Source organism: Gadus chalcogrammus, chromosome 16 (genome assembly GCF_026213295.1).
Source record: "Gadus chalcogrammus isolate NIFS_2021 chromosome 16, NIFS_Gcha_1.0, whole genome shotgun sequence".
Classification (NCBI taxonomy): domain Eukaryota; kingdom Metazoa; phylum Chordata; class Actinopteri; order Gadiformes; family Gadidae; genus Gadus; species Gadus chalcogrammus.
In genome coordinates, this window is record NC_079427.1 from 11,412,493 (window position 1) to 11,428,896 (window position 16,404).

At 46.7% G+C, this 16,404-nt stretch overlaps 1 protein-coding gene across 1 annotated transcript in view; it reads right to left on the reverse strand.

Annotated features, from left to right (window-relative positions):
• Positions 1-6,766: 6,766 nt before the first annotated feature.
• Positions 6,767-16,404, reverse strand: part of cadm1b (cell adhesion molecule 1b) — a 104,368-nt gene continuing 94,730 nt past the window's right edge. Inside the window, exons 9-10 of the mRNA XM_056612387.1 lie at positions 7,640-7,768; positions 6,767-6,885 (exon numbers count right to left, since the gene is read on the reverse strand). Of these exons, the coding sequence (XP_056468362.1) occupies positions 6,767-6,885; positions 7,640-7,768 (248 nt within the window). The remainder of the gene's footprint in view (positions 6,886-7,639; positions 7,769-16,404) is intronic.

Here is a 16,404-nt window from a genome sequence, read left to right on the forward strand (position 1 = left end):
AAATTCAGTTTCAGTTATTGGTGCTGGCTGACGCGAGTTGCTTACTTTTTTGATATGCCTTTGTTTTGTGGCGTTTTATTTGAATGCATGTCAATTTAATTGAACAACTAACTTTTAATTACCCCACTCATTAATTACAAAAGTGGAAATAGACAAGGAATGAACATGCTTCACCTAGCAACTGTCAAAATCATGATGGTGCACTTTGACTTTGGCTTAATGGTTTCTCGTGAGAAACAAAGCAATTGGCACACAGCGGAAAATAAGAAAAACACAATACTTTAGTTAAAATGACAATCTGGCTAGAAATGTATTCAAGCAATACATAAATATATTGTGTGTCTAACAATGTTCTCTCTTGGTTAATGTTCCGCAAAATGGTAAACACAAAAGAGCTCTTAAAAGAAAAATCCAATTTAAAGGCAGATGAATTATGTCTAAATAATACTTGAACATGATGGCATGATTGATTATACAGCCAGTCCTGCAGTAGAATCGTCTTTTTCCTTGACAGTTATATCACGGTGGCTATGCAGCTGAACATTGCTGTCAAATTACTCAAATTAAAGTCAGAGAAAACCTCTTTGAACCACTAACGAAAAGAGTCACCTTGACATTCGCTTGAGTCTGAATTTCTCCGGATGTTGCTGGAAGCTTAGTCTCAGCACATAATTACTGATTCCCTGCCCGTAACTTATCTTTGCATGTGTGTGACTTTTCATCTTGTTTCTTTTTTTAAAATCTAATTATCAAGCCTCAAACTTCCACATCAACAACAACCCCCCGACTCCATGTAGCGCTGTCCCTGCGGTACGCCTGTGTTCTGATTAAGTATCGGGCTTCCGAGCGCTAAACCTCCAGCAGGATAGCACCGGTGCTCGCGTCAGACCCCGTATTGCTGAACAGCATCTTCTGGACTTAGTGGTAATCACACTCACAAACACGGGCCAGCAAAGTCCCCTCTCCTCGCTGCTTCTGGACGTGATTAACAACAAGGTGCCTGCGTGTTTAATTAGACCGGCGGTTGCAGATTGTTGCCTCAGTGAATGTTTCTTTGTTAAGATATGTCACTTAACATATCTGTGCACATATCAACATACTGTGACGTACAATTTCAATGAATCAAATTGATTTGCTACAATAATGACCATTTTAATTGAAGATACAATTTTTGAACAATTCCAATCAAAAGCAAAAGTATGTTTCTTAGACTAGAAGTCGGTTTCTTTTGTTTGTCTCTCGTCTTAGGTGTCGATATTTTGCTGGCAACAAATGAGACTTTAGCAAAAAAAGTAGTCGGTACCTTGAAGCAGGAGGCGACTGTCTCTGGGGTCTCGTTTGTGATAGAACTACAGTGCAGCAGACAACACAAGTTGTTTACAACAGAATCACTGAAATAAGTAAAAAATACAATAACCAGGGAGCCACACCGGGGAAACTATTGTGGGGGTGTAACCGTCATGTTCTTCCTTTCTTCTTCACAGTCTATTTATTCCCATTCCCACTTTATTTAATTATACCTCAGCTAAGCCAAGCGATGTGTGCCATCCGTCTCCATCAATCTGTTAACCAACCTAATAAGGTATTGCCCGCATATTCGCTTGCTTCCACCTCTTCGCACCCCCCCCGTGAGTTTGCAGTAATTACCCCTAAACATGGCATTTCAAATTAAAAAATCACCAGCGTTTTGTAATTAATAACAGCCAACTGAAACGTCGCCTCTCCTACACATACATTGATTCATTAATGCACTCCGGCGGCTCAGACAGCGTTAGTGTCCGGCGTACCTTACAGGTGGTCAATCTCCTTCTGCCCAAACAAATAAAGCAATCCCTCTGAGCTGTCATCTCTCCCCCAAAACCAAATCAATGGGCAGGTATTTACGTAGCGCCCCGGCTAACAGCATTTATCAATGGGCTTGATAATTAATGGGTGAAAGTGGGCAGGCTTTGAAGGTTAAACTATCCCATTAAAGTTTGAATAATGCCGGTGACCTTTACCTGTAGTAGATCATTTAAAATAATGTAAAATGGCAAAAGTGACGGAATTATAATGAAGGAATAGTTCATGGTTGGTTTATATGTCTTCTTTGCGATAGAAATCCCCCATCGTTTGTTAAATCCAGAGAAATGTGTTCTGGCAGGGAGTGTAACAGATTTTCTGGCCTGCAATTAGATGCCTTGAACCTTCTTGCGTATGAAATATGGAACATCAAAGCCTATCTCTCCGCAAGGATGACACGCTAAATTTGTACACTGACGAGGGAGATGTCAGAGGTATAATTTGTAATGGATAGCCCCACCTATGCACTTATCATCTGGGTACGGGAAGGCCTGGTTCCCTTAAAACAATATCTAATACATCTACACCGTGGCAAGGCATCAGCGAGCGATCTGAGTGTGCTCAGAAGGCGTCGTCAGCGAGCGTTTTGTGCACGCTCAGAAGGCATCGCTGAGGAAAAATAGGTTGTTTACAGGTGACATATTACACTACCGGCTGTGAATGTGATTAGCTGTTGCAAGCCATTTTGAAAAATCTGCCTCTTCTGACATCAGAAGTGGTCGTGTCAACCTAGATGTATGACGGACAGATGAGCAAGGTTTGCTACAGTCCACAGGGGCTAGGAGACTGATCTATCCGGCATACACCTAGGTGGACACGCCCACGTAACAGCTAATCACACTCACTCCTGGTGGTAATATGTCACCTGTAAACGACCATCCCTCAGAGACGATTGTCTTTTCACCACGGTGGAAGTCGGACACTCGTCTCTGTTCCCATGGCTGCGGTGAGAAGGTGTAATCTAGATCAGGAGCTGCCAAACTTTTCTGTGCCATGACCCGATAGCACCGGTGCTGTTGGCCCAGAACCCACCAAATTCTTTGGGCAGTAAAATAATCATTCTTATTACCATGACAAAAAAGTGGGATAATTAACTTTTGTCTCCGTGTCCCACGATCCACTTTTTACCCGACCCACTTATCGGTCGCGACCGGCAGTTTGGAAAAGTGGGCCACTGATCCAGACTGCAGATGATTTGGATGTTATTAAAACACTCACTATCCAATCAGGAGTTGGAGACCGTGAAAAAAACAAAATGAAAGCAGTGCAACACGTCGAACATTGATATCTTTTTATTAAGACAATAACTCTTCCGATTTTTTTTTCTATTTTGTAAAAATGTTTTGTGAACCAATACAAAATATGTACGGTCAGATGGGATTTGATTCCGTCACTACACACACCAAAAAAATATGCCAGGTTACATGTACACTTTCTTTTTTACCAACTAAACAATTTGAAAAAGTAAAACAAAATAAGAAACAGCCATGACCGACCAGCCATTAAATATGGGACTCATCCAAAATATTTAAGACATGTAGCTGATCCTTCGTAGTACTTCATGTCACAGTAAATACACCATCTTACCATATCTATGAAACGTATTCAGAAAATTCATGTGGTGAATGGATACAAATTTTTATAGAGCAAACGGATGCTAAATTTTGCTTTTGCGGGTCACATTCTACTATTCATGTGTAACAGCTGATATTGTAAACATACAAGCAAACTATGGAGGAATAGGTATGAACATCATAGTGATTTATGCCACTGACTGTACACAACTTGATTTTTGTCTGCTTAACAAATCTAGGTTTTTCTGTCTTTGTGGGCTAGATCTATACAAAATAATATCCAACGATTACCGCAACAGTGCACCATATTAATAAACACATAAACATGTACAACTGAGAACAAACATGTACATCTTGTGGTGGTAGTTTATTTTTTCCCTCACTTTTTGAGTCGCCGTGGTAACTACAGAAGGCTATATACTTGGGGCCTTAACATTTGCATTCTACCTGAGATGCAAAAAACACAACTATACACACTCATGAACCTGAGAGAGCGAAAGTAAAACATACTAATAGTCATCAAGTACGCAACAAAAAAACAAAAGAAAAAAAAATGATTAGGACGACTAACGATCCTTGACGTGTCTCATTGGGAAAGCAGCACAGTCACTTAATATCTCATTAAGATCAAACTTTGTCTATCATTATTTATTTTTGTTAATCTCCATGCCGGTGACTGCTATAGGCTCCTGTGACGTATGGAAGCATCGCTTGAAAGAAGGAATGCATTTCCGCTGCAGTTTATCATTCATTTTTCTCTGAATCTATCTTGATTGATTGAACCTTGATGGAAGATAAGGGCGCTAAATAGGTAAACGCATTACACACCAGATGGGTGTGTGTGTGTGCATGTGCCTCCCAGTGAATTTGTTTAAAGGGCCTCACACGTGGAAGCCTACGTTATTCTAGAGTCACACGAGTCAATTGTTTTCTTTATCAATTGTCTCAGCTCTTGCCGTCCCTAGAGCGGAATTCAAGTATGTTATGTTATGTTACAGACGACCCTAATCAACCATTGAAAGGAGCATATAGACGGACAAAGAAATAGCAACTGTGTGTCAAAATCAAGGAAAAGGCACTAAATCTAGTCCTTCAGTCTTTTGCTTTCTAATGGAAAACATCAAGGGGGGATTTAAGGCAGTGGTTACCCTTTTTAATAATACCAATTCATGTACATTTTTTTACATTTCTTTGTATTCTTTTTTTTCCCATAGATGTAACTCTACTAAATCTTGGCGTACATGTTTTGCTTAAACGGTGCATTCATGTGTTCTGTGATGGTGGAACGAGCTATTTGATTTGGGAGATGGAGGAAGCAGCCCCCTGTACTTAATGAAGGCAGTAAGACACCCTTTGTGTTGCACACATGGAAGCGGAGGGCTCTAGCTCCGTGAAGAGTCGGTCTTCACTAGTAGGAAACAGAAAGCACTGTGTTCTGTTTGGAGAATGTGAATGTGCAAGTAGTCCGCGAGATGGACAGGCTGATACGTTAAAGCGTGGATGTCTAATGAGCCAGGAAATTACACACACACACACGTGTGAGCGAATTAAAATGTACACTGTAAGCATCGCTGAAGGTCAAAAACTCGACTACGCCTCCAAGTAATGAATTGATAGGAAGGGCATCTGAGGAAAAGAAAAATATTATGATTAGAAATATATTAAACTCGATCTACGGCATAAAGGAAACATATAAATCAAACTGAATTGAGGAGTTGAATGAAACCTTTTTCCTCAAAGAACTGCAACACAATTATAGTCATTAATAATTATAATAATTACCCATATAAACAATGTGTGTAGAATGCAAATAATATTATTCTTATAAAAAAACCAAAATCTGACGTAAATTCGTTAAAACAACCACAAAAGGGGATTTGAAATGAAGTAGTAAAAATGACATAGACTGGATGGTGATCAATATAGTGGTACATACTGGATATCCAAAGGGACTCAGGTAGGGTATTTCCTAGCTTTAAATACAAGTTGATCCTAGCTTCATGTACACATCACAGTAAAACCTTCTACCACCTCTTGTTCTACTAGTCTATTGACACAAGGCATGTGACGATTTGTAATCTGCAATTGCTGTATTCTCAACTGTAAAATGTAAATGTTTATTGACATTGACGAATTTCATTTGTATTTATTGTGAGCAAATTCTCCTCTATCTATAAGACCCGTAGAAGTCTGTAAGTTACGGCAGGTTACCTCTTCAGCGTAACGTCTGTGAAAAAAAGGAACCCAAACACATCTCTAGATCCTTAACGGATGTACAATGGTGTCACTTGGAGTGGGGGTGATACACTGTGCTGTTTAACTACCACTACAAAACACTGGGTTTGACATTCGGGCATGAGCAACACTATCAACCCCTCAAACCCCCTCCTCTGGGCGCTGGTCGTACAGCACGGACCCTTCAGGAAACACACGCCTTGGCATTTGAAACAGGCATCAGTTGAAACAGATCTGGTCATCAAAGGAATGATTGAGTGCCAACATAAAGCCCTCGGCCGCTGCGCCATATTTCCACTAATCACAGCGAAGGAAGTTCCCCAATCTTTTGAATTATTATTTTTTTGGTCGTTTTTCCAACGAGGATAATAATGGATAATGAAAGCTGTTTGGATACGGAAGGACTTGTTGGACGAGTTATTGACCGGATGGACAAAAACAAACCAAATTTGTATTTAGTGTGTTCCAGTAATTCAGGAAGTAGGAATCGTGTGTGTGTGTGTGTGTGTGTGTGTGTGTGTGTGTGTGTGTGTGTGTGTGTGTGTGTGTGTGTGTGTGTGTGTGTGTGTGTGTGTGTGTGTGTGTGTGTGTGTGTGTGTGTGTGTGTGTGTGTGTGTGTGGGGCGGGGGGGTTCCCAAAAGCACACAGTGCTTCGTGAGGCCTGTCAGATGATAGCAGGCCAATAGGGAACAGAAACACATGACATTTCATCAGAGATTGAACAGGGAGGGGGGTCGAAAAAAGAGGAGGGGAGAGGAAAGCGAAACCCCGACAACATCAAACCAACAGAAGCTAGAAAGAAATAGAACAAGGCACAAAATTGTCTGTAAAATAATTGAACTGTACAGAATAGGCCCCGGCCGTCCAGGAAAGGTTAGGACAGGGGACCCCACCCCACAGTCCCCCCATACCCCCAAAGCCCCTCCCCCCTTTCTTCTCCTTATCTCCCTTCCTCATCTCCTTCATCTCCTTCTGTGCTCCTCCCCCCCCCCCCCCCCCCCCCCCCTCCCCCCCCCCAGTCCCTCTCATATTCCACTCGGGAGTCAGACACAGTCTCTCCCACCTCTCCCACCTCTCCCTCCCTCCCTCCCTCCCCCCCCCCCCGCGGGAGGTGATTAGATGTAGTACTCCTTTTTCTCGTCCGTGTTGCTGTGCCCGCCCTCAGCGTTGATGATGGCGGTGTCGGCGTCGGCCGCGTCATCCGCCCCCTTGGCCTCGTGGGTAAAGTAGGTACCTGTACACAGAAAGGACCAATCAGAAGGCTCCCAAAACCCCCACGCCCCCCATGGTAGACTCGCATCCTGCCGCACTCCAATGGTGATTCAAACAACAATAACAGCAGCACGAGTCGGGTCACAAGCCTTAATGGTGAAATATTATACCACCAGGTATGAGTATGATTAGCCGTTACAAGCCTTAACGGCTTATCACAGAAACGGTTGGGTTGGACAACCTGAGAAAAACTAGTGAGCCATCACCTGATGTTGGCATACCGAGCTCCGTGGGAGATTTTTTATTTTAAGGGGTTAACAGCTCCGTGAACGGTGGCAATTTTTTAGCACAAAAGAGATGGGTTAGGCAAGAAGACAAAGCGGGTTAGAGCCGGAAGTAGAAAGAGAGAGAGAACCACCGATGTTCGAGAAGACCACTTCTATATATGAGGATATGTCGGAAAATGTCGGTTTCTTCTTGACACAACTGCTCTGTTTTTTGTAGAACATTTATGCCAAATCTGCCTCTTCTGACATGTCTGAAGAGAATGTGTACACCTCGATGTATGCTGGATAGATCAGTCTACGAGCCTACCCATTGGACTGTAGCAAACGTTGGTCATCTATCCGTCATACATCTAGGGGGACACTTCCACTTGTGATATCAGAAGAGGCTGATTTTCAAAACGGCTTGTAACGGCTAATCAAACTCACACCTGGTGGTATAAAATGTCACCCATAAGACATCTCTCCTGGTGCATTGTGGGTAGCGCTCACCTTTGTGTCGGGCGAAGTACCGGCCGAGGACGATGAGCGCGCAGAGGATGGCGAACATCACCACGGCGACCACCCCGCCAATGACCGCGTGGTCGATCTTCTGGGGCGCACTGTCCCCCGCTAGGGATTCTGGGTAAAATAAAACAGGGGAAACAGAACTTTTATGATGACTCGACGTTGTCACGGTGCGCCGTGACACAAGTCATACGTGGGCGACCCCAGAGCGAACCGTGGTTTGGGTAACAAATAGATGGTCCGATACCCTTTTCCTTCCCGATACGATTCCTGATCTTGAGTATCGCCCGACACCGAGTGTATACCGATACAGCATCTAGCATTGTAACTACTGACAGCACTTGTTATGATTGAAGGGTTACTCTTAAAATGAGCAATGTGTAGTTGGTTCACTAACTGAGCCAGTCATGTTATGATATGGAATTGGCACATAGGCTTGCGTACTCGCCGATATCCTTTACTGCATTTTAGGAAGTATTGGAGGAATTTCCGATACTGGTATCGGAAAAACTCTAGCTACAAACGACGACTCCAGTGGCTGCATGGCTGTACACACACGCATCACGTATCGTTGCTATCCCTATCCCTGGGAAGGGTGCTCACCGTCACCCGCCTGCGAGGGGTTTAACTTTGCTTTGTTTCTGGGTAAACAGATGACACAGCGCACGCTATAGTGGGTCTGAGGGGGACCGTGGGCTCAACAGCTCGGTCGCCTCTCCGCCACCGGCTCAATGGAAGGTAATGAAGAGTGTTTCTGAGGGCATTTAGACCATCCCATTCGTATGCATATATAATGTTTCTCCACCACCAGAGCTCGGGGCTTTCAGCCCTCCTTCAGGTTGATAAAGCGCTGAATTATGCCTCTTGCGCATTATGAGAATTCAAAATGTCTTTTGTCCCGCGAGGAACTCGCCGGCTCCGAATTTGGCCTTTTCTCGCCTCTTTCAATTTCCTACGGAATGAAATTTTACGTTGTCCATTATTTACCAGGTTTTGATCATCATGTGGTATATGAATATACGCGTCGAGCACATAGCCTTGTGTAATAAAACTGCATATCTGAATCCCATATCTATAAGAGATTCCTTTCCTTGTGCTTGATTATTTTAATAACCTCTTCGCAGGGGGGAAAGATAATTGGTGATTGTGGAGTCTTAGAAATGCTCTGTCTGTAGCATAGTAAATACAGTACAAAATAATATGCTTGAATCATAAAAGAGCTAAATAATGGGCAAATTATTGAAAATGATTCATGTTTAATGATTTTTTAATACAAGCCCTGGTATTATAGATGTGTATAAAGCAAAGGGCTTCATAAATATTTCACAGTGTGCGGGAGAAAATGCAGAAAAAGCTGTGACATTTACCGGGGCCGTCTGAGGGGCGAGCGCTACAATAGACCCAAGGTTTAGCGGGTCCATTTCAGCATGCTACTCAATCACCGAAAAGAAAAGGTTTGATTGGAGGATAAATTGTCCTGGTTTGCCCCCCCCCCCCCCCCCCCCCCCTTGCTCAGAAAGGCAGAGTGCATCTCCGGCCACACGACCGAGCTGGCAATATTGTGTCTGTTCACGCAAGCAGAGCAGGAAATATGAGAAATATGACTGCAAAATAGTTAAGGGGCATTTACTGCGGCAGCGGCGGCGACGGCGGCGTCTGCACCCGCCGGGTCTCCGGGTCTGGACCTGGTGGGGGGGCCAGGGGGGGGGGGGGGGGGGAAGCGAGCGTTGAGAGAAAGAAAGGGTTGAGGTGTTCTGTGCTGCATGACAGAGCAGCTCAATTTCCCATCAATCCTTCCCCGTCATGCTCTGAACTATGGATGATTTCGATAAAATCTGACTGGAGAGGATTTCTCCGAGGCAAAGGCGCGAGGGCATAATAAGTTAGCTTCGAGAAACCGTCGACCCCCTGCGTGGGACACATCATAAATGTAGTTTCCTGCAATGAAACCTTTATCCGCCCAGGCTTTCCGATGAAAGGCCCGGTGCGGTGCGAGAGGCTGGAGCACCGCTGACATTTTTCGGTATTAATGAGAGCGCTTCTGATTCCAGCCGGGTTCTCTGTCCTCTGCTCCGCCTCGCCGCTGTACACAGTGGGCTTTGTTTACTGTACCAGGGGGGGGGCGCGGCGGGGCGCGGGTTGGATCCGACCCCCCCTTGGGGGGTAGCGGCTCCGTGCTCCATGCTAATGAAGCCAGACCCCGACGCTAAATGGACCCAAGCACAAACCCCTGTCTCGTCTCTCCGCCCGCACCCCGACCTCTCTCCCTCCCCCCTCCCTCTCTCCCCCTCTCCCTCTCCTTCCCTCCCTCTCTCCCTCGCCCCCTCTCCCTCTCCCTCGCCTTCTCCCTTGCCCCCTCAACCCCCTCCCGCACTGTTCCCTGCCCCTCTCCCTCTCTCTCACCCTCTCCCTCCCCCCTTCCCGGCCTGTTCCCTGCCCTCGCCCGTTTGACACGTCCCAGGGAAACACAAACAAACAAACCAGCCCCGCCATCCCGACCCCGGCTCCTCTCACTAAGACGTCTGCTTTTTATTCCGAGAGAACGGAATATTCCGGGGGGAAGCGGTGAACCCATCTGAGAGGGCGTCGGCGTGGCGACGTCAGGTGGAACTCATGAATGTCTGTGGGAGCATAACGGCTGTTTTCCTAGCGCGCCGCTTCCTGTGGCGCAACGCCGTGCAGGGCCGAGGCTAACATGTTGTTTACCGCTTGTTTATCCAAAATCGAAACTCAACACAAGTCTCTCTCCTTCCTTCAGCCGACGCAAACGTTCGTCTCGAGGTCCTCCTTTGTCCGCTCACAGCGGCAAGGTAAAACCCCGCCACCCCCCTGACGGAATGTCCTTGAGCAAGGCATCACGACCGCCGCGGGCCGGGCGCTGCATTAAACCAGTCGGTCGCCGCCGACCTTCTTAAGAAGAAGGGCAAGCGACAAAAAAATAAACACAATTTTAGTTTTTTTTAATGCGCCGCGTTAATGCCCGTGTTGACGTGTCTCGGCGTGTCTCGGCGCTGAGCTTCCCGTCTGGAGTGTGTGGCTCTCGTGTACCCGGGCGCGGCTGGCTTTGATCCCGTCCCCGGGACATCAATGCCCTCGGCGCAAAAAAAAAAAAAGAGAAAGAAAATGAAAATGGATGCAGTGTGACTACGACGCAGAGCAGATGCTTAGACGACGGGGTGGTGGGGGTGGGTGGGGGCGTACAAAAGCCTGCTCCAAATGACATTTGATTAAAGCAGTAGGGAGGGAAAGAAGACGAAGGGGATTTGACGACGTGGGGGGGTGGTGGAAGGGGGGGGGGGTGGTCTCCACACCTCAGACGAGACCTCCACTCGGAGCCGGGGAAGTGCTGACGCGCGCAGGCCCGTGTCCTGACACGATGAGCACAGCCGTGGCGGATTTATGGGGGAATAAAGAGGATTTGCCACTGATGCCCGTGTCTGCACAGCAGTGAAATCTGCCTCAGCGAGACCACAAGACCCCGCGGTTTACGCCCTAGGCCGGCCCACCCCTAGTCCTCCGCGCACCCTTATTGGAATGACTAATTGTGAGCGTGATGTGAAACCGGGGGACCGAACAGCCAATCAGATCCCCTGACAGGAGGGGATCGGGCCCCCACTGTGTGTGTTTAACACCGCCAGCCACCGAATGAGGCTTTACTCGTATTAACATACAGTTGAGTTTTCTTGGTTTTGTGTCGCTTTATTATCTTGTTTGTGAATGTCTTGTGCAATCTTTTACTTATGGTCGTACACACAATAACATGTGTTCTAACCACGGCGAATTTCACTGAAAGGTTTTTCGGGATAATAACCTTGCGCCTGACTAACACACACACATGTGCACGCGTGCACATCCCCCACGCGCAGCAACACCTCCAACATGTTGGTATTTATAGATGTAATTATAAGGATATGATTGCAACAATGCCTCTTGCCTTGAAATAGCAAAAAAACTTGGTTCTTTATGCTGCATTGGTTGATAAAAAATAAAATTTGTAGAAAGAGGGATGTGAAAAAAACAACGATTAATAAAACACATTTTATCAGATTGAACTCCTGATACGCGTGTTATGTATACTCGATAGTCGATATAATTATTTCAACTTGCAACACATTTTTTCTCAGAAATAGTTTTTCGCCGTGTTCTTGAATCGAATCATGAAAGGGAATTCTGTGAAAGGAATACGAAATGCGTGTGTACAATTCAATGGCAGTGATCATTGTTAAATAGGATCTCAAATTACTGAGTAAAGAGAAAGGCAGTCACATCGTACAAAACAGCCGTGACATTTGACCCAGACGTACCATAAACAAGGAAATGTCTAAATAGAATGTCAGATGACGACAAAGAACAAAAGGCATTCTGTGTGTTCTTGGACTCATTGCTGAGTTCGGAATCGACAAAAGCCCATCAAGAATTAAGGTGAATGTTTTCGCTTTCCCATGTGGGTCGGCCCTGACATTGACAGGCGATAGAACGTAGGCCTATAGTCTAACAAAAAATGAGTCATCTCCGTCCTCGAAGGTACAGAGCGCAATGAAAAGAAGCACAACGGCATTGGCAATCTTTCGCAAAAGAGCGAAAAAAGGACGAGATGAAAAAAGTACGGAACCATAACACAGAATATAAAGTACCATGATAAGTACCAACGGATGCACTGGCAGACCCACATACTTCGTAGTTAGAAGTTGGCGTTTCCTGTCAAAACACATTAAACAACACTTGATTGCTCCACGACATGCAATCCCATGATCCCCATTAAACTATAAAATTGCATATTGGGTGTAAACAAACAATTTGTATTTCTAAGCATTGCGTGCATTCTTCAAACGCTGCACACGCAATGGGTAACTTTACCTCTAAGTTACAAATCCATGAGTAATCGTCTTGAATGTTCAAACACACACACCCTCAGCCCATGTTGACGTCAATAGAATATCATTAGTGGCTGTAGAAGTGCTTAATGAGAGAATAAACAATTAAAACAAGCGCCTTCCTTCTTTAAAACACATTGCAAACTTCTTCACTTTAGAAGTTTCCGGAATACTTTGAAAGACATAATCTAGAAGGGACAAACAGAGGCGAACATAGAGACTGTCTTCATGAGGGGAGGACTGTTCTCCGCCAAATGAATGAGTGAATAATAATGAAGCCCGGGCGGTGGACTGTTCTAGAAGGGGTGGCTAATTACTCTGGGAGCCGTCTGTATGCTGTTCCGAGGGGTGTAGGAGTACAGCAAGATCTACTCTGTTGGCTTCCATCTGGCTGACACACACAAACACACACACAGGCAGACACACACACAGACGCACAGGCAGACACACACACACACACACACACACACACACACATGGACACAAACAAACAGTACACACACACAGACACAGACACAGACAGGCACACACACAGACAGGAACACACACATGCCCAAACACAAGAACAAACAAGATGCACACAAATCCACACACACACACACACACACACACACACACAAGCACACACACACACGCTCACATACATGCACCCAAACAAGCCCACACACATGAACACACACGCACCCATGCACACACACACACACACACACATACACATGAACACACATGAACCCACACATGAACACACATATAGACACATAAGCCCACACACCCACGCACACCCCCACGCACACGCACACCCCCCACACACACACACACAAACACACACACAGGCAGACACACACACAGACGCACAGGCAGACACACACACACACACACACACACACACACACACATGGACACAAACAAACAGTACACACACACAGACACAGACACAGACAGGCACACACACAGACAGGAACACACACATGCCCAAACACAAGAACAAACAAGATGCACACAAATCCACACACACACACACACACACACACACACACACACACACACACACACACACACACACACACACACACACACACACACACACACACACACACACACACACACACACACACACTTGCACACACAGGACGGCTAAAAGAAACACGCATGACGATATCTTACGGGGGCGTTGTCGTATTGTTAAAAACAAGGGAATGACTCATTCTTGTGTTGTTCGGAACCTGTCCCGATCGTCGTACAAACTTCGGAAGCCAATACTGCCTTCTGTTACTGTTGCTGGTATTTTGCGCCCGGCGACCTCGCCTCATTTTAGCGTCCTGCTCTCTAAGTTCGTCTCTGATTCGCCATCTACCGCCTGCTGTGTATTCACGCGAATCACGTCTGTATTCCCCGTTCCTGATCCCCTCTCAGCATGCCAGGGGCGGAGAGAGAGAGAGAGAGAGAGAGAGGGGCGTGCGAGAGGTTTACCCAGGATATGAGTGTCCTGTCTGGGATCATCTCCCAGTGTCCGTTGAGCTGGAGACTTACCTCTGCAGACTACCCCTAAACCTCCACCACCTTCACCACCTCAACCACCTCCTCCACCTCCACCATCTCCTCCACCTCCACCACCAGCCCCAATCCCTCCTCCCTGCCGCCCCCGTAGCTTGAGGGGAATGAAGAGCACATTGTACCCCCCACTGATCCCCCGAGGAAAAACCGCTGAGGAATTATCGTTAGTACAAAAATCCCTGTTTGTTTTAGCTAGCGACGGTGCTGCTGGTAACACGCTAGCATGTTTACAGTTGTAAACAAACTGTTGTTGTTATTTCGGTGGCGGTTTGAGAAGGCGGCGATGCTTGGGGCCAATCACTCAGTAATAGCAGCTTTCAATCGGAGTCCGTCTGACTCAAGTGTTGGGCCGTCCGAGATTGAGGGTCACACACACGCAGGCGGTCGACGGTCGCTCGGCAACACATTCCCACTAAAAGCCTATTTAAATCAGGAGGGACCGGCACTAAAAAACGAACCACAACACTGAACACACAAACACACGTCTTAATGCTTGGTGCACGATGGATCCAGGAAGTTTGCCGGGGGATTATCCCCCCCCCCCACCGATGGCGTGGGTCGAGAGAGGAAGCAGATGGGTCTGGGATGACTGCGTGGGAATCTAGAGCCAGACATTGATCGATGGGAATTAGAACAGGAGCGCCGTCTTTCTGATTTAACTTTTGCTTTTAGCTACACGTCCATGTATATTCTCAGTGGTTGCCGTTCCTCTGTCTATCCTCCCGGCTTTCTTGATGTTAATATTTTGACAAAAAATAAATAAAAAATGTAAGAAACTCTCATTAAGACCCGAGAAAGAGATGACTCCTCGGTGGGAGAGATCTCTAGGGTCCAAGAGTCCTCTGGAACATAAACCTTTTCCCGACAAACACGCCTTTACTCTGACACAGGGGGATGAAACCACACGGGCCAGAACTAGCATGAGGCTCCGTGCTTGAGCACAGCGTTTGCTCCTACCCCCAGCCCGGGAAAAAAAAACATGTTTAGGGCCTTGAACTGCAGCCTCGCTCGCCTGTTGCTAGGCTACACCAAGAGGGATGGAGGAGGCTGGCAGGGGTGGGGGGGAGTTATGGGGGGGGCAGGGTGATGGTGGTGCTTATCAGAGAGGAGAAAACGTAGCAGAGCGTGAAAGCATCGCGTTTTGGAAAATTAAAAGCTGTATTCTACATCCCCCATCCGGCGGCTTGCGTCGGGCAGGCGGTGCCTTAGCGGCACCCGCAGAAATCCCCTCTTCTCCTCCTCTTCTTCCTCCTCGCCCCCCGTTTCACTTCGACGAGGAAACACAGACCTCCACCGAAGAGACTGCGGCGGCGCTCTCCCCCTGAACGACGCTGCCCTTAATCCCGCCGCCGCTAATTCATTCAGTCCCACACCGGACCTATGCTCTGCCATTACGCGGCGAACTCGCTCACCTCGGGGCAAACCTATAGGAAGCACTTCTCGTGTATCAAACGCAGGGGCCGACAAAAGACTAAGGGGAAAAGAACAACAAAAGCCCTGAGCCGACAAAGGCACATAAAGATCCAGCGTATGCATCCATTACGGGGGCCGTGCGAGGTGGCGTAGCGGTGTTGCTGTGCTGTTCTGGTGATTAAGGTAGTGCACAGTGATCCGCCAGCAGCGGGCTTAACACAGTGCCTGTGACAGGGTATTTAGAAGACTAGTGAACTGCAAGAAAGCTCAATTACATCTTCCCAGCGTGTACCGCATAAATCAGCGCAAATCCTCTTTCAAGGCTATCTCCGGAGAGAACGACTGTGAAGGTACAGTCGGAAAAACACGCAGGTGGCGACGGCGGCCTTGAGTCACCCGTTGGAAAGTGAGGCTGTGCTCGGAAATGGTGTAGCACCAAATTGTTGTTGTAGGAGGGCATGGAGGTAGAGCGGGTCGGCTGGTAACCGGAAGGTTGCCAGTTCGATCCCCGGCTCCTCCTAGTGTCGAGGTGTGCCTTGAGTGGTTGACACCGCCGACGCTGTGTCAATGTGGGCATGAACGGGTAAATGTTAGGCAATATTGTAAAGCGCTTTAAGTTACAAAAGCGCTACATGAATGCAGTCCTTTTGCCATTGTGGTTTTTTCTATGCTGGTTGACTGGGAAGGACAGTATAGCGGCTAACAGGTTTGATTCCCAACCAAGAGACACCTGGTTCAATCCCTGCCTTGCCTGCAGCTAACAGGAGGTGGGCGTTCTTGAGTCGCGGCATAAGGCTCCTCCAGCTCTCATCCACCGTGGGCCGTTACGTAGTACTACACACACATGTTAGTCGTGTCAAACCACTCCTCCGTCCTTCTCACCGGTACAAAGACACAATCGGCCGTGGA